The sequence below is a fragment of the Camellia sinensis genome, chromosome 1 (assembly GCF_055761805.1).
Source record: "Camellia sinensis isolate YWXY chromosome 1, ASM5576180v1, whole genome shotgun sequence".
Classification (NCBI taxonomy): domain Eukaryota; kingdom Viridiplantae; phylum Streptophyta; class Magnoliopsida; order Ericales; family Theaceae; genus Camellia; species Camellia sinensis.
In genome coordinates, this window is record NC_138961.1 from 94,246,909 (window position 1) to 94,272,473 (window position 25,565).

At 34.4% G+C, this 25,565-nt stretch overlaps 1 protein-coding gene and 1 long non-coding RNA gene across 3 annotated transcripts; one reads left to right on the top strand and one right to left on the bottom strand.

Annotated features, from left to right (window-relative positions):
* Window positions 1–2,751: 2,751 nt before the first annotated feature.
* Window positions 2,752–7,047, top strand: LOC114318475 (uncharacterized). Of its 2 annotated transcripts, XR_014336799.1 has the most exons (5): window positions 2,752–2,887; window positions 3,292–3,450; window positions 4,845–4,971; window positions 5,643–5,731; window positions 6,584–7,047. It is a non-coding gene; the product is annotated as an uncharacterized LOC114318475 (long non-coding RNA). The 2 variants fall into 2 exon arrangements; XR_014336798.1 differs by lacking the exon at window positions 4,845–4,971.
* Window positions 7,048–11,421: 4,374 nt separating this feature from the next.
* On the bottom strand, window positions 11,422–11,763 carry LOC114318494 (uncharacterized). The gene has a single exon (XM_028265399.2). The coding sequence runs from the start codon at window positions 11,761–11,763 to the stop codon at window positions 11,422–11,424; it is 342 nt and encodes a 113-aa protein (XP_028121200.1).
* Between the last annotated feature and the right edge of the window lie 13,802 nt (window positions 11,764–25,565).

Consider the following 25,565-nt stretch of genomic DNA (forward strand, 5'->3'; position numbering starts at 1 on the left):
CTATTACTACTATCATCACCACCACTCCACTACCACCACTACCACTACTACTACCATTACCTCTCTTTCACCCCTGCCACTCCATTTACACTACCACTACCACAACTTCACCACTAATCTCTTTCGCCATCCCCATCACCACCACCATCATCTCTTATCCACCATCTTCACTACTACTGCCGCTCCCTTTCCTTTACCACAAAAAATTAGTTCATGATTTTTAGTAACCAAAAAAAATAGGCCTCAGAAAAATATTTTTCATTGACTACAGAAAATTAACTTTTATTTTAGTGAAAAATATTTTTCATTAAAATATTATCCCTACTTCTACCAAATAAAAAATAATAATATTTTTTTTCATTAAAATAAAAATGAAACAAATAAATTTGCAATCTTAGTAACTAAAAAAAAAGGAATTTTTTTAACAAAATTTATTAACTACAAAAAAATATATATTTTAACAAAAAATAAAATTTTTTGATGATGTGAACCCCCGCAGCAAAAAAAAATAAAAAAAAATAAACGACATTATTTTATTATTTAAATTTTATTTGTGACTAAAAAAATAAAAATAAAATTTTATTCCTCCTCTTTTTTTTTCCATTCCCGCTCCCTAGCCCCCCTCCTCTTTTTCCCATTCCCGCCAAAAAAATCCCTAATCTCAAACCCAAAAATCCCCAATCTCTACTTACCCACCCCTCTCTCTCTCTCTCTCTCTCTCTCTCTCTCTCTCTCTCTCTCTCTCTATCGCGATCGACGGCGAGCGGCGTCGGAGCAGCTTCGTCAATTACCCTATCCCTCAATTACCCTTATTCTTCTACTCACCCCAAACCCACTTCATCACTCAGGTCTCTAAGCTTCTCTTCCACCACTTCTCACAATGTCTTCTCCACAGGTACTACTCAAAAACCCATTTCTCTGCATTTGCCTTTTCTCAGCTCAAATCACAAAACCCTTGTTCTTAAATAGTTTTAAAAAATTGTTTTATGGTAATATTTTCAGGTTTGATTTCGATGAGCCCTGTTGTGAGGCCGACTTGTCACTCGATTATTTGCGAGGCTGCTCCAAATAAGAAGGCCGATTCGGCTGCGAAGAGAGCTCGTCAAGCAGAGAAGAGGCGTGTCTACAACAAAGCTCAGAAATCCGAGGTCAACACTCGAATGAAGAAGGTATTTTATTTGTGGGTTTGCTTGTTTCTTAATTGTAGAGTAAAGTGGCATTTGATTATGTTGAGTTTTACAGGGTTATTTCAGTTTTAGATTGAGGTATTGCTCTACCATAGCTTGAATTTTGAAGCATTGCAAACTTGGTTTTGAGGACTCAAATTTGTGGTGCCTTCTGCCCTGCCCTCTCTACCACTGCATATCATGCTCGAGGCTAGGTATTTGCCCCTGATTTGTGTGCAGTCTAGATCTGGAAAATACCAGATGTAGAGTTTTTCCTTATATTATGAAGAAACTTGATCTCTGTGCCTTGCTACCTGTTCCATGTTAGAATCTTCTGTTTTGTTTTATTTTATACTTTTCCCTTGTACTTTTGGTGAACTCAATGATAATTAACTGCAAACTTCTGCCTGTAACATTTTAATATTCTTCAACTTTAATGTGAGTTGCATGGGACCTTAATAAACTATATAATGTCAAAATCGAAAGGATTCATAAATGTATGCTGATCCCAACCTACGGTTTAGTCTGCAGTTGTCTATTTGCTACTTAAATTTGCTGTTGACTGGGTGGACGGACAAATTATCTACCTAGAGGCTCAAGAAACTGATGTTGTTGTTAACTTTTGTATGCGTTTGCTTCAGCTTTACTCTTCTCACAAGAAACTGCTGTGAATGATTCATTCAAGTGATGATTATGCCTAATTTTGTGAGTTTGTTCTTCTTTTGAATTTGGGAAAACTACTACATGAATCGATTTGGATTTGAAATTTTATTTCTTTATTTCTCAAGTATATTCGTTATAGAATATGATTAGTCAACATTCAATTCGTGATTAATAGGTATAAACTTCACTAAAATTGTAAACAGTTTTGGGAGTTTGAGTGCTTTGGCTCTGAAATGGAGGTCCTTGGAGTGCTTTAACTTGAACTACCTGACATATTATTTCTTTCCTTTCCATTGCACCTGTGTTACATGGACCATTATCCCTTGGTGGACAGGTATATATATATATCTACTGTGTTGCTCTTATATAATAACCTTGGTGGACAGGGTGTTGATGAAATGCCTCAAAGAAGAATTCATCTTAATTGCAAATCAACTTTACAAAGCAATTCCAGACTAGAGTCAGTCCATTAGATCATGTCAAATATTTGGGACACTAAACAAGCTTAGTTATAGATTAATTGAGAGAGAGAGAGAGAGCATGGCTTCAAACTTGGTCTTTTGTTTTAATTAATGTTTTTAGAGTCTGCTTTTAGGTTTCCATATATTCTTGGATTTTTTGCATTTATGATTGTCATTATGTTGCTATGCCTCCATGGTTATTTGCATTATTTTGAAATGTATTTACTTCGCTGAATTGTTATGCTCATGGGTCATGGCATTGGTATAGTTATTTTGAATTGCTTTGTATAATCTCTTTCATGGTTAGTCAATTATTGTTATTATTATTATTTGTAGTTCATTTGCATCTGTTCAGGTTTTCCTTAATTTCTTTTCCCCTGTCTTTCATTTGCATTTGTGATTAATGACCTTAATAAATCAAGGTTCCAATTTAATTGCATCTGTTATCAACAGTGTTTGGATGAGGACAACTGAATGTCTCAGTATATTAATGTTGCAACTTGTTTATTTTGTTTTTAGGAGTATGAATTAGATGGAATTGATTGGACAAAAGTAGATTTTGAAGACAACCAAGAGTGTTTGGATCTCTTTGAGAAGGTAGTTCTGTTTTTAACACAAACACACACACGCACACACACTCAAATGTTTATTGTCGAGTTTTTTAGAGTTCCTTGTGCTGATCTATGTGAGCATTGGACTATATTTCATATACATATGATTCCATACCACATAGGTCGTCCTAGGTCTCTGACTATTTTTGTTAGCCTTTCATGCATAATTCAAACCATGTTCTTATTGTAATATTGTTTCTTATAAACTGAAGTTGTAAAGAAAATAAAAGATTGAATATATTGCTTCCTAAGCATAATTATACACCAAGTTCTCATCTTTTTGATCATACCATGTTATATGAAACCTAATTATAGGTTTTCATATTTAAATTCACTCCTTCATGTGTGGTAGATTGTGTGTTAATGGCTTCACTGCTATGCATTTTGCAGAAACCTATAGGGCTAATATCTTTGTTGGATGAAGATTCAAATTTCCCCAAGGCCACTGATTTGACCTTTGCTAATAAGCTTAAGCAACACTTGAGTGGTAATCCTTGCTTTAAAGGAGAAAGAGGTGGAGCTTTTGGTATTTGCCATTATGCTGGAGAGGTATGTTGTTAGATGGTGTAGCTGGCATTAACTAGAAATTTACAGCTCAAATTGGTGAATCTTTTGACTACACTGCGATGTGTACTGTTTTCAAAATAATAAAGATGAAATAACTAACAAATATAGGACAATTGAAGATGTTATGTTAAGACATTTTATGGGAAGAACTTGGTGTAAGATGTTATGGGAAGAAATTTTAACACTAGTCTCAAATTTCAGTAGCGTAATAATTGAGCCACATCTACTATGTAATCACCACTTAAGGCAAAACAAAAGCAATACTAATGTACTAAAAAATGAAGAGAAGGTTGGAGGAGATGAACAAGTTCACATCTTCATTTCATTATTATGTTTGGTATGCAATTAGGTGCTAAGCTTTCCTCTGTTCTTTCTTTACACTACCATTGAGAATATGCTCATTTTTCTTTCAATTCCTAGATGATGAAGAACAAGAAACCAGCTAAGCTCCCAATGAGGCTACTAGGCACTGTTTTTTTCTTTTTCTTTTTTCTCTATGCAAAAACCTATGTTAGTTAAACCTATGTTATGTAATAACTGTATTAATTTGTTTTCTATCCAAACTCGGATCGGATAGATGTTAGTTGTTGCTGTAAAGTGAGAAAATTAGAAAGATTAATAACAAAGGATGAAATGATTGATAACCATAGAGATGTGGATAGCAAAGTAGGTTTATTTTCTGTAAGGTTGTCATAGGTGTTTTCTATTATTTAGATGGTTTTATATATATTCTATCAACATAATTGTTGAATTAATCATTGAGAAATGAGTTATAATTGATAATGTAAATAGAGTCTTAATGCTCAAATGACTAACGACATTCATGGCAAGGTAATAATTCAGTAAATAGAGTCTTAATGCTCATAGACAAAGTCTTACCATAATGTAAATAGAGTCCAGAAGATACATGGCAAGGTAATTGATAATGTTTTTGTTTTTGCATAAAACAAAATAAAAAACAATATTTGGTACAACATACATATGTTTTTAAAAATATAAAATGAGATTAAGAAAAAATGTTCAGTGAGTGGAGGGAGGAGGTACGCAGGGGATAGGGAATGAAAAATTGTTTTGAAAATAATATTTTTTCTTCAGATTTTGAAATTGAAAATTGTTGTCTTTTTTTTGGAAACTAAAATAGTTCTCAGATGTGTTTTTTCATTTATAGTTTTAAAAATTCTTAAAAAAAAAAACTGGGCCCTAGAAGATTTGAGTCCTAATATTGTTCGAGACTTATTTTAGATCTTGTGATGGATGTAAACCTCCTTCCGAACAAATTGTCCTACAATTGGCATTTGATAAAGTGCAACTTTGGATCTTGTGACCATTCTGGTTGAATAAGTTGGTATGATTCCTTTTATTTATTTTTTTGTTAGTGCACATCATCCAATAGTGATTTCCCTATAAGCCATGCTAGTCAACTTTCAAATCCGTTCCTTAGTTTGCCGCTTGAATCTGGAAAATGTGAATCATGTGGTGTTGCGGAACCCGGGACATGCGAAGGTATTTTTCATGTTTTAATCCTTTTTATTTTCTGATTACACTGAGAAGTTTGAATGGTCATGACCGCTAGATACATTGAAGTATTGCTAAAGTTTTGTTCATTTTTTTACCTTTCAGGTCACTTTAGGTATATAGAATTACCAATTCCAGTATATCATCCTTCCTATGTGAGCGAACTAAAGCGGTTGTTGAGCCTGGTTTGCTTTAAGTGCTTGAAGTTGAGAAGTGGGAAGGTAATGGATATGTTTATAGAAGGCTCCACGTAAAATCTATTTGTCATAAGTAATTAAATCCTTTTGCTTTCTTGATTGAGAGGGTAGCAGATTATTGTGTTGTGTTATGGAAAGTATAAGTTTCTGCCACTGCATCCTCAGAAGTCATGCTCTGCCACTAATATTAACTTCAATACTGTTTACTCCTCTTAGGACTGCCAACATTGCTTTCTACTTGTCTTTATAAGTTTCTATTGCTTTTTTGGGGTTTATTAGTTTGCATGCTTCTATTACACTTCGTGCCATATCCACTGGAGCTTGTTGCACAGAATCCTGCTTTCTTTGTGTCTTTTCATTGCTCCTTGATATTTGATTTCCTCTCTTATGTGGTGAAACATAATGTCACTAAGATATATGCCTATGCTAGTTGCTCATACTATTGTTTTGTGCTTGGACCAGTTTATGCAGATGGAAGTATTTGTCTGGATATTCTACAAAATCAGTGGAGTCCAATATATGATATAGCTGCTATACTGACATCTATCCAGGTATGATGGAGTGTATATATGGTTCAAAAATATCTATTGCTAGGAATGGTCAGATGATATTGCTCGTAGTAAAAAATCACCCTTTGATTTTGATTTAAAGATACTAGTTTCGAATGATTAGTGAAATGGTAAACTGAAGCTGTTGTAGTTAATTTGCTTGAAAAAGAGTTATTCAAAAGAACTTTTTCTGTCAATTTTTTGGTAGAGTATGACAGACTCGGGTTTGTTGATTTTGATAAAAAAGGGCGTCAAGCCTGCAACCAATTTAGAGTATGCTAGCACAAAACATATCTCCTTTGGCTCTTGTGCTATTTATTTTTTTCTTTATGGTTTCCACTTTCCTCTATGTAGTTAATATAAAATATGAGAAATCTAGAATGAAATACAAAAATATTTGAGAGCAGCAAAATAAAGTTGATTGGTTTGTGCATACCTATCTATCCACTTTATTTAACAGAACTTTTACTTTTCTTTTTTAAACAAATTTTCATAAGGTAGCAGAATTGAACCCATGTTGGCCACTCCATGCATACTATCCCTTGGATTTAGTGTGGCAAAATAGCGGCCAACCTTTCAATAATTGTTAACAGGCTCATAGATATAACATAACAACTTGGGGCACGTGTTTATGCGTGGTGTGTATTAAATTCATACTGTGCAATCATTTTACTAATAAATAAATGAGCAAAACTGGCAAATGCATGTAATAAACTCAGCAGTTTGTCAATTGTTCAAGCATGACTCTACCATACCAAATAGATATAACTTCTAGGAATGTTTTGATTCCACAAAGCTACTGGTCACTAGTTCAGGTATGATGTTTTTTTATTTTTCCCATTTTTCTCACTGCAGTCATTGCTCTGTGATCCAAACCCAAACCCAAGCCCAAATGCAGGTTTCCCCTTTTTCTCATTTCAGTCAATGCTCTATGATCCAGATGCAAACTCACCTGCAAATTCAGAAGCAGCATTGTTGTTTAGTGAGAACAAGCGTGAATACAACCGGAGGGTGCGTGAAATTGTTGAGCAGAGCTGGACAGAAGACTAAATCTCTCTTGCTTTGGGTGCTATAGGACGTAATTAAGCTGCTTCAAATCACTAATCTTCCTCGTTGTAGGTGGCTGGTCTGATCTTCTCTGGTGTTTGTGTATCATTGTTGTATTAATTACAAATGTAATAGAAAGTATTATGTTTACAGGTTGTAATTTAAATTATTGACGTTGGTTATTCATGTATTATGTATGGATTTAAATCATGGTTATTCATGTATTATGTTGAATGCTTTAATGGTTGATAATATATTTTAGTGTTGATGGATTATATTGTTTATACAGGGTACATGTAATATAAATGAATACAGGTTGTTTACAATTTTTTTTTTTTTAAAAAAAAAACAGAAAATTATTTGGCCACCAAATGTTTTGGTAGCCAAATAGGTAATCAAAAGTTTTGGCTACTAATAATTTAGTAGCAAAAACATAACCCAAAACGTTTTTGCCACCAAATAATTAGTAGCTAAAAAATTTGAGAATGAGAGAAATAAACTATTGGCTACTAAATTTTTTAGTCACGGAAAAAAGGGTATTATTTGGCGACGAAAACTTTTGGTGGCAAAAAGTAAAGAAATGAATCTTAATAGGTTTTTGGCTACGAACAGTTTTAGTCGGCAAAAGTCACCACACCTAAGGTAGAACTTTTAGTGACTAAATGGTTAGTAGCCAAAAGTTTAATAAAATGAAAAATAATATTTTTGGTAAATTCTTTAGTCCCTAAATGTAGTAATGTTGTGACTAAAACTTATTCCCGACAAAAAGTTTTAGTCGCTGAAAATTTAATTTATTTTATTTGAACACTTTTGGCGACTAAATATTTAGTCGCCAAAAATATACCCTTTCCCGACTACTCAGAGTTTGGTAGCCAAATGTTCACTTTTGGCGACTAATATTTTAGTCGCCAAAAGATAACCTTTGCCGACTAACCAGAGTTTAGTAGCCAAAACGTTCACTTTCAGCGACTAAAAATAGTTTAGTTGCCAATACTATCGCTGACAGGGTATAGGCGACTAGTTTGGCGACAAAATATTTTAGTCGCTAATTGTTTCGGCGACCAAAAATGGGGCTTTTGGCGACCAATATTTTGGTCGCCAAAAGTGGCATTTCCTGTAGTGGATCTTGTTTCTACTTCGATCTCGATCCTACCAAATTTTTTTGTTATTATTTATTTCTCATATATATATATATATATGTGTGTGTGTGTGTATATTTATATAAAAAATTTGACTATAAACTCATTTTTCAAATATTTTCTCTAATTTAATGTTAGGGTAAATTACAAATACACCCCTGAGATTTAATTAAAATACGAATCACCTGTTGTGGTTTTGAAAATTACATTCCACATCCAGAGGTTTCTAATTTCATAACAAGTCGTTTATTTTATTAATAAATCATTAAGTCAATTAACAATTTTTAATGATGTTAGAAATATTTTCAGTTAATAATTTAAGTAATTTTATTATTATATAAGAGAGTAATTATGAATTTTATTTTTTTAGTTAATTCTGTTAAATAAAAAATTTTAACAATGGGGTATTTGTAATTTTTCAAGCCATAGGTGGTATAATGTATTTTAAGTAAACCTTAGGGGGTGTATTTATAATTTACCTTTTACGTTAACATAGAACTAGCATATCACCCGTGCTATGCACGGATTGTATTTACAATTATCTATATATGTGAATTGTGATTTTTAAATGTCTTTTTTTTTTTCCTTTTTTATATTATATTAAAGTTTAATATTTTAATAATAATCTTATGTGCTAGACTTTTCAAGAAATTAATTGTCTTTTTTTTTATTATATTATATTAAAGTTTAATATTTTGATAATAATTATATGTGTTGGAATTTTCAAGAAATTTTTTTTATGCTTGTTCTTAATGCATTAAAGTGTTATTATGAGGAATAATAATCATATGTATTGTGACTTTTAAAGGAATTCATATGTGTTGGATTTCAAAAAAAAAAAATTATGCTTGTTCTTACTGCATTAAAGTGTTATTACGAGGGTAAGACTTGGGGATTGGGAGAAATTAATAAATGCTAATGTTTTTTTTAAATCAAAAAATCAGGAAATTTAGATTGGGAGATTGAAATTCCCACAAGGCTTGGAATTAAAAATCTTCTTTTGCTTAATATATAATATAGAAGTATAGATGTGTTAGACTTTTCAAGGAATTAACTGTCTTTTTTTTTTTATTATATTATATTAAAGTTTAATATTTTGATAATAATCATATGTGTTGGATTTTTGAAGAAATTTTTTTTATGCTTGTTCTTAATGCATTAAAGTGTTATTATGATGGATGATAATCATATGTGTTGTGACTTTTAAAGGAATTCATATATTTCAAAGAATTTTTTTTATGCTTGTTCTTAATGCATTAAAGTGTTATTATGAGGGTAAGACTTGGGGGTTGGGAGAAGTTAATAAATGCTAAGTTTTTTTTTTTTTAAATCAAAAAATCAGGAAATTTAGATTGGGAGATTGAATCTCCCACAAGATTTCGGGTTAAAAATTTCCTTTTGCTTAATATATAGTATAAATATACGTTATATCAAATTTATCAATTTTTTTTAATCTTTTTAAAATTATGTAACAATGATTATCATTATCGATAATTTTTTATTTTATTTTGCATTAAAAATAGGATCTTATGATTCTCGATCCGATTTTACGATCCAATCTATTAGTCCCTCTCAACGATCTTACCTAGAATGCCGATTTTAACAACCTTAGCTATTACTTGAATTGTATAAACTGTGCTCCTTGTTATTTATTCTTTTTTTGTTGCATACAATGAACAAATGCAATGTCTATTACTCGAATTGTATAAACAGTCCTCTTTATTCTTTTATTCTTTTTATGTTGCACAAAATGAGCGAATGCAATATCTATTACTTGAATTGTATAAACAGTGCTCTTTATTCTCTTTTTGTTGCAACCCACAAGAACCACCATGCATACTGGTTTCCTACTTATTTCTAAATTCTATAATCATTTTTTCTTTTTATTTACTTTTTAGCATATGGGAATCGACTATTTTTATCAAATAGAAAAACTTTTTGGGTTAATTATATTTTTAATCTCTAAAATATGAGCATGGTGTCATTTTGATTTGTAATGTTTAAATTGTGTCAATTTAGTCATCAATATATAAAAGTGTTTAAATTTGGTCCACAATATTTAAATTGTATCAATCTGGTTTCCAATATATAAAAAGTGTTTCAATTTAATCCTTCCATATTTAAATTACATCTATTAACATGGTTGGATTGTGAGACTAAATTGAAATATTTTTTTATATATTAGAGATCAAATTAACCCAATTTAAACATTACGGACCAAATTAAAACACTTTTATATATTAGCGATAAAATTATCACAATTTAAACGTTAAGAACCAAAATGACACAAGACTCATACTTTAAGAACTAAAGCGTAATTTTTATCCACTTCTTTCTGTTTCTTATAATAGAATAAAATGTTATATTTTCATCATTTTTAGCAATTTGATTATATGATACTCTGTTTTTTCTTGTTTTTCATTAGTTGCTCTGTTCTTCTCTAAGAAATCCCACTTTTCTTCCTTGTTATCTCTGTGGAGGTGAATTAGAAGGGAGGGGGCGTGGGCAACAGTGACATTTTTTTCCATGTTTTTGAGTAAATTTTTGTATTTTGTTATTGCCTTCAGTGTAACAATCCCATTACAAATTAACTTCCTAAAAAAAAAATGTGTACATATGAATTACAATTTTTTTATTCAACATCCACACAATTTGTCCCCCACAAATCCTTCGAATGATGTAGCAAGGTTGGCTGGAAAGCTTTGAGAGAATAGAGTGTAGGAACGCAAGTCATTAATTTGTCTTTTTCTTACCATGCCATTTGAGGAGTTTGTAGGGGAGAAATAGAGTAGACAAAACATTTTTTTTTTATTTTTTTTATTTTACAATTCGTAAGAAGGAATAGAAAAGGAGAAACTATACACTGAAGTGGTATAACTCAAATCTAAATATCACCAACTCCTAGCTTAGGATGGCCACAATCAACTAAGCTTAACTTAATTTGTCACCATACTCTACTAAACGATTAGAGAGGCCATATGTTCAATTCTCCCTAAGGGGAGTTGAACTAGGTGGCAAGGCAAGCATTTTGTGCTTTGCAAAGATTGGGCAACTAACTCCCATAAATGTTAATCAAACAATAAACTTTCGCTCATAAAAAAATAAAAATAAAAATAATAAAAAACCTCGATTTGCCGGCCAAAGATTTACCCAATTTTTTTGTATAAATAATTATGAAAAAGAAGAAAAAGAAAAACTAGGTTGCTCACCTCCCACATACCCAAAAATACTTGTATGCAATTATGAATTTATACAAGAAAACAAAACAGAAGAAGAAGAAAGGAAAAGAAAAAAAGAGCTTTCAACCATTTCAGAGAATTAATAATGATTCTAGACTCAATAGAAGCATTGGAATTGAAAAGACTTTTCACACTATATATGACAAATCAAGAACTTCTTGAAAGTACAATCTTGTCTATCTCCTTTGCTTTTTACATACCAAGAAATTATCTTTAAAATAGGGGGAAAAAAAAAAGGTATACATGAAGAAAAGGTATACATAACTAACTACCTTGAAAACTTGCTAGGCTTTGAAGGAGTGATTTTGATGACAAGTCCAGGGAAAACATCATCAGGGTCATGGATATGTGGATTCTGCTCGACGATGAAAGGGTCGCCGCACTTGTCGCTGATGGTGTGGAGGGTTTCGCCTTCTCCGACCACATATATTTCATCGCAAGGCCGGTCGAAGAACTGGCTGCCTCTCACAGGCTCACCAGTGAAAGAGCTGTCTTTGAAGGTGCTCAATAAGATGAGGGTTACTATGACAATAGCGCAGTACCATGAGGCTGCATCTGCTATTGCTATTGATGCTTTAATGGACTTGGCTGTGGAAGAATATGAAGCCATATTTAGAGAGAAAGAGAGATGGGTTCTGATGATGATACAGAATGGTTATGGGGTTTTATGTATCTATTTATGTTCGAGGCGTGGCGTGTCGTGTCGAAGTCTTCCACCGTATTGGATGCGGGGGTGGGGGAGTGCGTGGAGATTGGGTTCAACGAAACCTCAAGTCTTACATATACATTACATCAAATACTTTTCCGTTTTAAAGGAAAATTACTAATCAAAGCTAATTTAAGAAAATTATTGCACATTTATAGAATAATTTATAATTTTAATTATTAATATTTATAAATTTTACTACTTATTTGTAATTATTTTTTAAACCTTATACTGATCTGAAATTTTTTCTTCTTTTAATTGCCAAATGGACTTCTAAATTTTGTCTTTGTTTGTTTTCAATTTTGTTTTTGTGTATAAATTAATACATATTGCTAATATTCAACCTTAAAAAGAAAAAATTACAATAAAAATAAATAAATAAAAAGAGAAAAGAATCACTTCGGGCGGCCAATTAGTGCATCCCAAATAATAAAATTTGAGAAAAATAACATATAAGTCCACTTTTTAGATACATTTTTTAAACTCAGTAATGTGTCAAGAAGATGATCGAAAGATAATTAAAGAATATTTAAATATCAACAATGTTAGGATCATGAAAAATCTTTCATGAAAATAATCACGAAAGTTTTGTGATCCTTGAATTACACTTAGAATAAAGCACCACACACTAATCAAGGTAATCCAAGGATCATAAATCTTTCATGATCATTTTCATGAATTTTTTTTCATAATTCCTAACTTTTCTTTTTAAATATTAACTAATCATTTTCTACACACATCACTAAATCTAAAAAGTAATTTAATTTTTAAATCTAAATAATAATACTTTAAAATTTGTGAGGAGTGTCAACATTCGCGCACTCTCCCCATGCTAACTGATCCATTTTACGCAACAAACTTAACAACCACGTTAACAAACTAATCAGACACCAAATTAAAAGGTTTGTTTACTGACACAATCGATGGGCTCATAAAAGGTGGTAAAAAGAAAAATATAGATGAAATATGAATAAAATATATTTAAATTTTACTTAATTTTATATATATATATTTTTCTTTTCTAAATATTTTTTTAAATTTTTCAACTAAACACAGTGTGAAAATGCTCATTATTGATATTTGGGCAAATTACATATACTTCCCTCGAGGTTTAGCTAAATTACAGATACTCTTGAGGTTTCGGAAATTACATCCTGCCCCCTGAGGTTTGAATTTTCCTAACAATTTGCCCACTGAGGTTTATATTTCATAATAAATTATAATTTGTTATGCAAATATAGCATTTAGGGAGGAATTTGTAATTTTTCAAACCTCAGGGAGTGTCTGTAATTTAGCCAAACTTCGAGGAAGTATATATAATGTGCCCTTGATATTTTAAATGGTGTAGGATTGAGTTCATTATTTTTTTTAAACAAATATTCTCATGTTGATGGAAGGATATTGTTGAGCTTCGTGATCTCATCACAAGTTCTACTTTAATAATCTATTCCTTTCATTTTATATTATTTGACAAATTTACGTGTAGATTTTAATATGTGGATTTATTGTTCAATAGATCTTATGATAATTAATGATATTTTTTATTAAACACTATTAAAAAGTCACTAATTGTTAATTTTCAGCGATAGTTTGAAAATTTTATAACAAAAATTGTCACTAATTATAAATTTTAGCTACAATTTAAAAAAATCATCATAAAAAAATCATTAATTTTTAACTTTCAGTAACAGTTTAAAAATTGTCACAGAAAAACGTCACAAAAAGTCACAAATTATTAATTTTTAACAGTAAATGTAAAAAATCATTATAAAAAATTATTTTTTGTGATAATTTTATTAAAACTTATTTTTAATAGGATTTGATAAAAATTAAGTCCAACTATTAAGATTTATTAATAATTTATTCTATTATTTATTTTATCTAAGAGTTCGAAGTCATTGATTGCAAAATATTATAGCAAAAAAATATGCCACCTCATGAAATGCCACCTTCATCGTATCAAAAGAAGATTCAAAGGATTAACTTGTATCAAACACGTGTCCTCTTGAAAAGATTAGAAAGCTTTTTTTATGGAGGTTATTCGTTACCTATCAAATGGAACGGGCACTACATTCCAACCCATCACGTAGATTGGTCAACTTTCCTGAGCCCATTTACTCATATATATATATATATATATTTAAATATAGATGGTTGAACATATTGCCTTACTGGGTGATCATGATAACGTTATGGACAGTTATATATAAGTTTATTTTTTAAATTTAATGATTTATATGTGAAATGATTATTTAATAATTTAATAAAATTTAAGAAAGAGAATTATTTTAAATATTTTAAAATAATTGAATAAAAAATATATACTCATTTATGGGTTGGGGTTTTGCTAGAGAGCTCTAATTAGAGCTGCTCAAAAGCAGCTCTAATGAGCTGTCACCATTAAAAAAAAAAAAAAAAAAAAAACAGAGGAAGGTAAAAGACAAAATAGGAGGGGGAAAAGGACAAATTAATGTCCCTTTAGAGCTCAAATTTTAGAGGTCTCACTCATTTTTGTTATGGATTGGTTTGTTAGCCCCTCAGCTTAAAGTCAAGGCGTCCTCGTGCTCAACTAGCTAGGCGTCAGCAAAAAAAAAAAAAAAAACAAACAAACAAGCAAACAAACAAATCCTGTGAATTAATATCATTAGGTTTGAAAAATGAGTCTAATTTAGAAGGTATTATGCTAAATTTCATAACTGAGCTTCCAATTGAGAGAAGAAACAAAACTTTTATACAATTTATACAATAAAATTTCATAAGTTTCAGATGGTCTACATACCCCCCCAAAAAAAATGAACAGGAAAATTGTCAAAATTTACCGTCTAAGACTTTGATTCTATCCTCATGGTATCAGATTAAATCGATATCTTACATTTGACTTTGTGGTTAACATTCTTATTTTTTATTTCGAGTCCAGTGACTTTCCTATTAAAAAATTTGAACCTTTTAACTTTGAGTGATAATAAACAAATAAAATATTTTTTTACAAAAAATTCATATAAAATAACATGACAGATTTATGTCTATTCATTTTAAATCAAGCCAACTAAAGTGATTTAAAATTTTAAAACATCACTATCATATTATTTTTATAAGGCATTTCGTATGCATCTTTTTATTTGTAAATCAATTGCTTGTAAGTATTTTAACCAACAAGACTGACCCCATTAAATGTGCACATACTGGTTAAATGAAGCATTAGTTTCAAATTAAGATTGTTTACAATTTCGTCTCTACATAGGTGAAAAATCTAAAAATTTATGAAATATTGATTTTTGATTATATTTTAATTTTTGAACAATAAATAATAATCTCAATCAAACAATCAAACACAAAATGACACAACGATTTAACGTGAAAAAATCACAATTGGAATGCCTTCAATTATGATAAAAAAGCCACCGGCTAAAACCACAAAACAAACCACTAAGAAGACAAAAAAGAATTACATAAGTGTACTCTCATTTACTTAGGGAATCTACGCCCGAATTAAACCCACCATAATGTATCTCTTCCACCACTGTCTTCACCTCGGAATTATCTTGTCCAATGTTAAATCCACAAAGTTGATGTCGAATCCACGACGATGAACCACTTTGTAATCCATCAAAACTTCAGGCCCAAATTCTCCCGAATTCACCGAATAACAACTCTCTTTTTGTGCATAAAAAAAAAATAAACAAATCTCTTGATGATATTAATATAAAGTCCATGGATCTATTGATCACTTTTAAATCATTAAGGATGCACTCATAAAGCACCATCCAATATAAAACACTTTGTTTTTTCTTCTTCTTTAAAAATTTGGACGGCACAAACCCTAAAACGAGAAAACAACGTACTTTATTGTAAACTAGATCGCGAAGATTGCTAGAGCGCACATTTCACTGCTTAAGCAGTATGACTAAAGGCGATGCAAAACATATAGGCTAATCGCTCGAGTGCAACTTTTACTGCTCGAGCGATAAAACTTTCTTCTCAAAAGTATAGACGCTTTACAAAAGTACTGGATGGTCATTTTCTTCGCTCAAGCGCACAAATGACCAATCTAGCTGTCTAACAATTTCGACTACATTTTTACTTTTTTATTCGGGGGCGCTACCCCTCGACCCTGCCTGGGAGTTTCCCTGGGCCCGCTATGAGGTGTTGTCCCCTGGACCCTGCGAGCTGACTGGGCAACTCGATCCTTGTACATAATTAGTAAAGTGGCAAACATGAAAAGATTAAAATCACAAACTCCTCTACAAGGCACAATTTAGATCACATCTAGACACTCATAACCTCATTGAAACAAAAGAGCAAATAAAATTACTTACAACTGAAAGTAATTTTGTCAAACAAAATTGTCAATTATAAAAACCTAACAATAGGAGTTAGTTTTAGATTTTGGTGATATATATTTCACACTATTGAACATAAATGTATAGGTCAGTGTATCAAAAATATTGGTGTTATACTATAGAGAATTCTAGGAAAAGGATAAATGAAACTTTCTAAGTATACATAAAATACTTAAAATGAGGGGGGGGGGGGGAAATACAATAACCGACCTAACATTTTTGAATGAATGATATATCAAAAAAAAATAATAAAATATTCAAATAAGGGACCTTGTGAAAATTAATGGACAATATCTTCAACTTTAGTCTTGCCTATAAGCTTTAGGCCAAGTTTGGCATGATTGAAAAAAGACAAAAAGTCAAAAAGTCACTATCCTATTTAAGTCACATCATCTTATTTAAATCACATCACCTCTCAAACACATCACTTCAAACCCAACCCAAACCCAAACCCAACTCATATTTCATAAAAAGTCAAAAAGTACACTTATTTAGTCTTCCCAAACTAGGCCTTAATATGACTGATAATTTTGATATTTAACCTTGAGTAATGCAACCTTTTGTTGAAAAATAATGGGTTTTCGAAAATTTTAATTCGAAATTAAAGTGGGCCTAACTACTGGTTGAAGTGGGTCTGAGTGGTTTTGTATTCTCTCAAGTAAGAAGATTACAACATAAAAATGATGGGCCGAAACCATTAAATTGTGAATGAAAATTGTCTCATAAAGTGAGCATCAATAAAAGTTGGTGTTAGGTCCCTATGTTGTCAAATCCGGAGACAAAACCTTGTGTTGATTCAAAAGTATTTTTTTTGTGTTTTTGTACTGTCCGCTCGAGCGGAGACTGTTGAGCTCGAGCGTAGATTGGCAGGTCTCAGTAGTTTGTCAGGGCAAGCAACAAATACTGGTGGGTGTGATTTTACGCTCGAGCGGAAACTCCTACGCTCGAGCGTATCTCAGTTTCTTCGCTTGCAGTTTTTGGTCAGTCCGCTCGAGCGGGCTGTTGTGAGCTCGAGTGGAGATCGCGGATCCAGTTTTCTATTTAAAGCTGCTAAGGGTGTTTTTGTGAAGCACGTTTTCCTAGATCTGATCAAAACAAACTAGGGTTGTGTTTAAAGTCTTCTTTGGAGATTTTTGATCGTTTTCCTTGATGTTCTTAAGAGAGTTCTGAACTTATGCATTGAAATTCATACATCAAGGAGGTTGCTTCTTAAGTTTCAAGTGAGTTCTCTTCGGTGGATTCCGAAGATCAAAGCGTAGGATCCAAAAGGAGTTTGAGTCTACGCAGTCGTTAATTCGACAAGTGAAGTTGTGGTGTGGAATCAACTTCAGAATCAATTCCGTGACGAAGGTGTGGTGAAAAGAGTTACAGAAGATTCAGAGACAAATTGACTAGGGTTGGGTAATTTGTATGATTTCTTTGTAATCTTTTCGTTCTTCAGTAGTGGATTGATAGTGGCGGTTCGCCCGTGGTTTTTGATTACAATTGAAGGTTCTTCAATTGTGGTTTTTTCCACGTAAAAAATCGTTTGTGTTGATTTATTGTTTATTCTCAAAAACAAACAATCTAAAATCACTCTCGTAAGTGTTTGATGATTTTAGGTTGAGTGTTTTGAATTTATTGGGTTTGGAATTAGTTAATCTTGATCTAGTCACAAATCACGTAGGATTTTCAATTGGTATCAGAGCGGGTCACTCTTTGTTTTTTTTCTAAAAACTATAGGAGTGTGATTTTGTGTGATTAGTATCATGGATTCTATTCGTGAAGGTAACTCCACTCATAGACCCCCATTACTTGACGGTACAAACTATTCTTATTGGAAAGCTCGTATGAGAGCATTTTTAAAATCCATCGATGAGAAAGTTTGGCACTCCGTAATCTTTGGGTGGAGTGAACCTACAATCACCGTTGATGGGATTGATATTCCTAAACCCCTTGATAAATGGGACACAATCGATTACCAGAATTCGAGTTGGAACAGCAAAGCTCTAAACTCCCTCTTCTGCTCTGTCACACCTGAAGAATTCCGTCGAATTTGCACGTGTGAAATAGCAAAAGAGGCGTGGGATATTCTTGAAACGATTCACGAAGGTACCACCTCTGTTAAAAGGGCAAAACTTCAACGTCTCATGTCCGCCTTTGAAACCCTTTTTATGCGCGACGATGAGACGTTCGATGAATTTTATGCAAAACTCAGTGATATCGTGAATTCCTGTTTCACTCTCGGTGAAAAAATCCCGGAAGCAAAAGTTGTTGGAAAAATTTTGAGGTCCCTTCCCGAGAGGTTCCAACCAAAGGTGACAGCCATTGAGGAGGCTCAGAATGTTGATACGCTCAAGCTCGATCAATTGGTTGGAAATTTGCAGACTTATGAAGCCCACCAAATTTCTAAGAAAAAGCAAAAAGAAAATATGGCTTTCACGAGTGCCCATGAGACTGCAAAACCTCCGGAGACTGAATTTGATTTAGAGTCTGAAATGACGGCTATGCTTACAAAACAGTTTAAAATTTTTTTGAAAAAGAAGCCGAATTTCAGAGCCCCTATTTCAAAAGATAAGAGTAGTGACAAACCCAAAACTGTTCCACCAAAATTTGCTCAAACTACTGAAAAAAAGATTGTAAGGGGACCAGGGGTCAAGTGTTATGAGTGTCAAGGGTTTGGTCACATTGCCCTTGAATGCCCTTCGAAAAAGAATCGAAAGAAAGTCTACACTGTAACTTGGGATGATGAAAGCGGGTCGGAGCAAGAACCCGAAGAACCTGAATCTGGAGAAGACGGGGATAGTGCTTTTATGGCTTTTTGGTCCACTTTCACTCAAACTCTTCCAAAGCCAGCGGAGTTAGCTCGTGGTCAGAACTTGCATCATGCTCCTACTTTTGATGGGAGTAACTACCTGTTTTGGAAAATCAGAATGAGGGCTTTTCTGAGAGCCTTTGATCCAGAAGGCTGGCAGGCCATTGAAGAAGATACAGAAAGTGTTGACAGTCCGAGCATTCTGAGAGCCCTTAGCACTATTCGTAGAGCAATTTGTACTGAAGAACAGCAACGGGTTGTTCGTTGCACAAAGGCCAAAGAGGCATGGGAAATTTTGAGCCAATTCCATGAAAGAGGAAACTCACATTCACCACCATCCAGTGACTTTTCAGTCTTAGTTGCAAGATTGGAGGGGGCAAAGGAGAATGAAGAGCAAAAAGAGGATGATGAAACATCTGAGGATAATGAGGAGATCAATGGCGATGAACTACAACAAGCCTACGAAAAGCTGTACGAGGAATCCTTGAATTTGTCCAAACTCAACGACAAACTCTCTCTCAAGCTCAAGACATGTGAGAGTGAGAATGTCAGGCTGAAAGGAGAACTTGTAGCAGCAAAGCAGAATATCGTCAAGATCTCGAGTGACAGGCAAGACTTATGTGGAAAATTACTTTCCTCCGAAACTGAAAGGAATGAACTTCTGAAGGTGTATTCCACATATGAAGAAAAGCTTGAAAGTCTTGAGCTGTCACAAGCCAGATTGGAAGAGATAGTCTGTCAAAAGGATGAAGAGCTTCGGGTTGCTAGAGCCACTATTGCCATGTGGAACAAAGGTTCAAAATCTTTAGAAGACATCCTCGGGTCTCAACAAATGGGTTGCGACAAAAGCGGGTTAGGCTATGGTGCAACAGCACACAAGGGACAGGCCTCTACTTCACATGACAAGAAGACTCAAGCAAAGGGAAAATTGAAGGTAGACCAGGCTGATCTCTCTCTCCGTCTACCGAAAGCTGGTAAAATCAACAAAAAGGAGGTAAAACCGGTTTTTATTTGTCATCACTGTGGTAGGTATGGCCACATTCGTCCTTACTGTTTTGAACTTCTTGGTAAGGTGTCTCAAAAGGGTAGAAATTCTAATACTTTTTGGGTTAGGAGACAACCTTACATGTCTAGGGTGAACACCAAGACTAAAAAGATTTGGATTAGAAAAGAGGATTTGACTTGTTTTGTTGCTCACACTGCTCTAAAAGCACGTGATTCACACATGTGGTATCTTGATAGTGGGTGTTCTCGTCATATGTCCGGTAACAAATCCTACTTCACCTCCCTTGAAAAATATGAAGGAGGAATTGTTACCTTTGGAGATGGCGGCACTTCGAGAGTCATTGGTAAGGGCTCTATAAGTGTTGCTGGTCTTCCCAAGCTAGATAATGTTCTACTAGTTGATGGTCTTAAAGCAAATCTTTTAAGCATTAGTCAAATGTGTGATTCCCATCATGAAGTATTGTTTTCTAAAAATAAATGTGAAATTTTGGATAAAAAGGGAAATACTGTCTTACATGGGGTTCGCACATTTGATAACTGCTATGGGATTGTTACTACTAATGATCTCACTTGTCACTCTGCCATCATTAGTAACATTGACTTGTGGCATCAAAGATTAGGTCACATGAATTTCAATGACCTAACTAAGATAGCCAACAAAGAGCTTGTGAGGGGAATACCTAAACTAGGTAAGAATTTGAGCCATGTGTGTGGACCATGTCAGCTTGGCAAGCAAACCCGTGCTCCTCATAAAAGGGTGAACAGCTTTACAACCAAACGTCCTCTTGAATTAGTTCACATGGATTTAATGGGTCCTACTCGCACTGAAAGCATCGGAGGTAAAAGATACATTTTTTTTAACTGTTGATGATTTTACTCGATTTTCGTGGGTAAATTTTTTAAGGGAAAAATCTGATACGTTTGATGCTTTCCAGGCCTTAGTCCCTAAAATCCAAAATGAACAGGGTGTTTCCATTGGGCGTATCATAAGAATCCGAACCGATCATGGTCGTGAATTTGAAAATAGTTCGTTTTCGGATTTTTGTGATATGCATGGAATCAAGCATGAATTTTCTGCCCCTATTACTCCACAACAAAATGGAGTTGTTGAGAGGAAGAACAGGGTTGTTCAAGAAATGGCTAGGGTCATGCTCCTTAGTAAGAAACTTCCTCCTAAGTTTTGGGCTGAAGCCTTAAATACTGCTGTGTATGTCATAAATCGCGTATATTTAAGGCCCGGCACTTTACAAACTCCATATGAATTGTGGAAGGGTTTGAAACCTAATGTAAAATACTTCAAAACTTTTGGGAGTAAGTGTTACATCTTCAAAGATAGAGAGCCTTTGGGCAAATTTGACTCCCGAAGTGATGAAGGTATTTTTCTAGGGTATTCAACCACCAGTAGGGCGTTTAGAGTCTATAACATGCGAACTTCATCCTTAATGGAATCTATCAATGTGGTTATAGATGACACAGGTGCACCTACTCCAGCAACAAATGAGGATGATAATGATGAGTCGCCAATCGTGGATACGGAATCACAAAATCAAGGAAAATGTGCGGACCCATCACAAGAAATGGTTACAGAACCATCTTCACAGGTAAGGTCAAGTCCAAAGAATGCTCCAAGGGACATCACTCCTATTGCCCCTGTCACCGCAAGTCCTGAGCTTAAACCATCAGCTAGGGTGAAACTAAATCATCCAGCTCAACAGGTGATTGGAAGTGTCTCGGATCGAATGAAAACCCGAAGACAGATTCGGGATGAGGTATCACATATGTGTTATGTTTCTTTAATTGAACCTAAAAATTTTAAAGAGGCCTTGCTAGATGATAGTTGGGTCAATGCTATGCATGAAGAATTAGGTCAATTTGAACGTAACAAGGTTTGGACTCTAGTCCCCAGACCTAGAGACATGAATGTGATAGGTACCAAGTGGATCTTTAAAAATAAATCTGATGAGAATGGTACAGTTGTTAGGAACAAAGCTAGGTTGGTTGCTCAAGGCTACACACAAGTAGAGGGTGTTGACTATGATGAGACGTTTGCCCCAGTTGCACGTCTCGAATCTATTCGTATTTTGCTTGGTGTTGCATGTTTTCTTGGCTTTAAATTGTTTCAAATAGATGTGAAAAGTGCCTTTTTGAATGGGTACTTGAGAGAAGAGGCATATGTTGAGCAACCAAAAGGGTTTGAGGACCCTAAATGTCCTAATCATGTCTACAAGTTAGACAAGGCTTTGTATGGATTGAAACAAGCCCCTCGAGCTTGGTATGATAGACTTACTACATTTCTTCTTGACAATGATTTTCAAAGGGGTAGTGTGGATAAGACTTTATTTGTGAAACATACTAAGTCTCATATTCTTGTTGCTCAGATTTATGTTGATGATATTGTGTTTGGATCCACTGCTGAACATCTTGTGAAATATTTTTCGGATTGCATGACACATGAGTTTGAGATGAGCATGATGGGAGAGTTGTCTTATTTTTTGGGTCTTCAAATTAAACAGTCTCCTACAGGTATATTTGTATCTCAGTCTAAGTATGCGAAAAATCTTGTGTCTAAGTTTGGTCTTGAGTCTGCCAAACATGCACGCACTCCCATGAGCACCAGTCTTCACCTCTCCAAAGATTCCTCTGGTATTGATGTTGATCCTACCCTTTATAGGAGTATGATAGGGAGTCTTTTGTATCTCACAGCCAGTCGTCCTGATATTTCTTTCAGTGTCGGTGTTTGTGCTCGTTACCAAGCCAGTCCTAAAGAGTCTCACCTTCTTGCGGTAAAACGCATCATCAAGTATGTAAATGGGACCTTGGGGTATGGGGTTTGGTTTTCCACTGACACTACAGCTGAAATTACTGGTTTTTCTGATGCCGACTGGGCAGGGTGTGCTGATGATAGGAAAAGTACCTCCGGGGGGTGTTTTTACCTTGGGAATAATTTGGTTTCTTGGCATAGTAACAAGCAGAATGCCATCTCTCTTTCCACTGCTGAGGCTGAGTACATTGCTGCAGGGAGTTGTTGTGCACAAATGTTGTGGATAAAGCAAATGCTTCATGATTATGGAATAGAACAGAATACCCTCACTCTTTTTTGTGATAACACAAGTGCCATAAACATTTCAAAAAATCCAGTCCAACACTCTCGCACCAAACATATTGACATCCGTCATCATTTTATTCGAGAGTTAGTGGATGAAGGCCTTGTTGTTTTGGAACATATCCCTACTGAGCATCAAAAAGCTGATATCTTTACAAAACCCCTTGATCTTCTTCGCTTTGAGTTTCTTAGAAAGACCTTAGGTGTAATGCTCAGTAACTAGATTGTTTCCTGTGGTAGTGTGGTGAGTGTGAGTGGCTGACTTACTATTCTTAGATGTGTTAATCTCATTGTGATTGAGTCCTGGTATCTTTTGCATCAAAATATTACTTGAACACTGCTCATGTTTCTTACAAGATTTGTTTTACATCTTAGTTCATAGCTCATTCTGAATGCCCATACTCATTTACTTCGTGATCTCATTCTGTACACATTCTTGAGCTCAACTGTTGCCGGGATTTCCGCATATGTGATCAAAGTTCTCTATGGACCACTGACAGTGTTTCGTGTACGTTTGCGGAGAAATTGACCTATACTAGTATATCATGGGTGATGTTAAGTCTCTTAACCATCTACCGCCTTAGTTCACTTCCATGGCTTCTCCCTCAGTACATGAACTCCGGGCATTAGGAAAAGGCTACCTCAGAGGCACCAACCAGGCCATCATTTTGATTCATTCTTCTCTGGTTGGAATCCATACTCTTGAGCGTGCATGCCACCAGTGAGTGCCCACAAACAACAAAAAAAAAAAAAAAAAAAAAAAAAAAAAAAAAACCTGAGGGGGAGCTTCCGCATTTACTTAACAAATACCTCGTGATTCCTAGTGGTTTGACTTTTCTCTATGATCGTCAGTTACTCGTGTCGGAGGTCCAGCCATCCGATCACAACTAGGATTAACTCTAGCTTTGTGGCTCTCAAGGATTGCACACACACACATTTTTACATGAGCTCTCATATGTGTTTTTGGGTAATGCATTCTCATGATGCGTGTGGCTTTGATTTAATACTATCTGTGTTGTTCATGAGCTGGTGTTTCATCTCTTTTCTAAAAATTTGCCGGACTCATAATTTGATGGATTTTCTTGTCTTTGTGGTTTAGTCTACACTTGCTCTTCTTACTTGTTACAGGACCTTCTAGGTGTGTTTTGTTTTTTAATATAAAAAAAAAAAATGCTTTTTTCCGCTCAAGCGGAATGTTTTACGCTCGAGCGTGTTTTTCACTCTTGCAGCAGTTTGTTCGTGATTTGGCAGTTCTGAGAGATGGTTTTTTGAGCTCGAACGGCCCTTTGCACGCTCGCGCGGGAGTCTGCTTGCATTGTTTTACGCTCGAGCGGTACTATGTACGCTCGAGCGGACCTGTTTCATACTTAACTCCCTCTCTCGACTCTTCGAGTTATTTTTTCTCTTCCTGTTTCATTCTCTCGATCTAGGGTTTGTCGTGTGGCTGCATTGTGGTAGATTTTTCCTCCCATTCATCATCCTACCCACTGACTTGCTCTTTGGTAAGTTTTACCCTCTTTTTTTTTCACTATTTTTTGTTCTATTTGGTTCTAATGGTGGTTGGGTTTGTAGTTTTGTGGGGTTTTGTGTGTCGTGTTTGTGATTCTCTTTCTCACACACTTTTTCTTTGTCCGATTGTCTGTTTTTTATGTGTATTTTTCTGTGTTGTGTCTGTGGTATTCGGAGTTATCTGTGTTCCTACTATAATGGGCTGTTGAGGTCTCTATGCGTGGGTATCAATTTGGGCTTGGTTACATTGCTTTGATTTTCTCATGATTCCTACTTATACTGTGCAATTTCTCTCATATTTGGTGTATTAGTTATGAGTTCTTCAATACCATGCTTTCATGCCCTGTTTTTGTTATGCCCTGTTTTTAATTTGATTATTGCACTAATGTTTTGTTTTGGTTTTGTTTTGGTGTGGGTTGGGTTTTGGGTTTGTTGGTTTGTTGGGTGTCATAGTGTCTTCTTCGGTATGTCTGCTCCTGCTCCAAAACGCCGAAAGGCCACCGTTTCTCGCCCTACCTATAACCCTGAGAGGTTTCAGTCGGCCTCCCAATCCAAGTCCTTCCATAAATCTTTTGTGACTCGCACAGTTCATTTAGAACGGAATGTTCAACCCGATACATTTGAGTCCATCCAAATTCGTCCTTTGTTTGACCCTCTAGGTGGTGACCTTGTCTTATTATTCTCTGGGCGTCAGAATCTCGATTGGGTTAGAGAATTCTATTGTAATATGGAGGGTATTCGGGATTATGAGCCATCTTTCACTACTTGGGTTAGGTCAAAATCCATTTCTGTCACCCCTGCTTTGATTCACCAACTTCTACAGATTGAGCAAGTTTTTCCCCAATACTATCCGTTTCCTGTACCTGATCGTCCTACTTGTGACTTTGATGAAGTGTCTTTGGAACTTTGTGGTGTTGCCCGTCATTGGCCTAAAGGCGGTTTGATTAAACAGTTT

Coding starts and splice junctions, on each gene's coding strand:
- LOC114318494 (XM_028265399.2), bottom strand. CDS start 11,763: ATGGCTTCATATTCTTCCACAGCCAAGTCCATTAAAGCATCAATAGCA.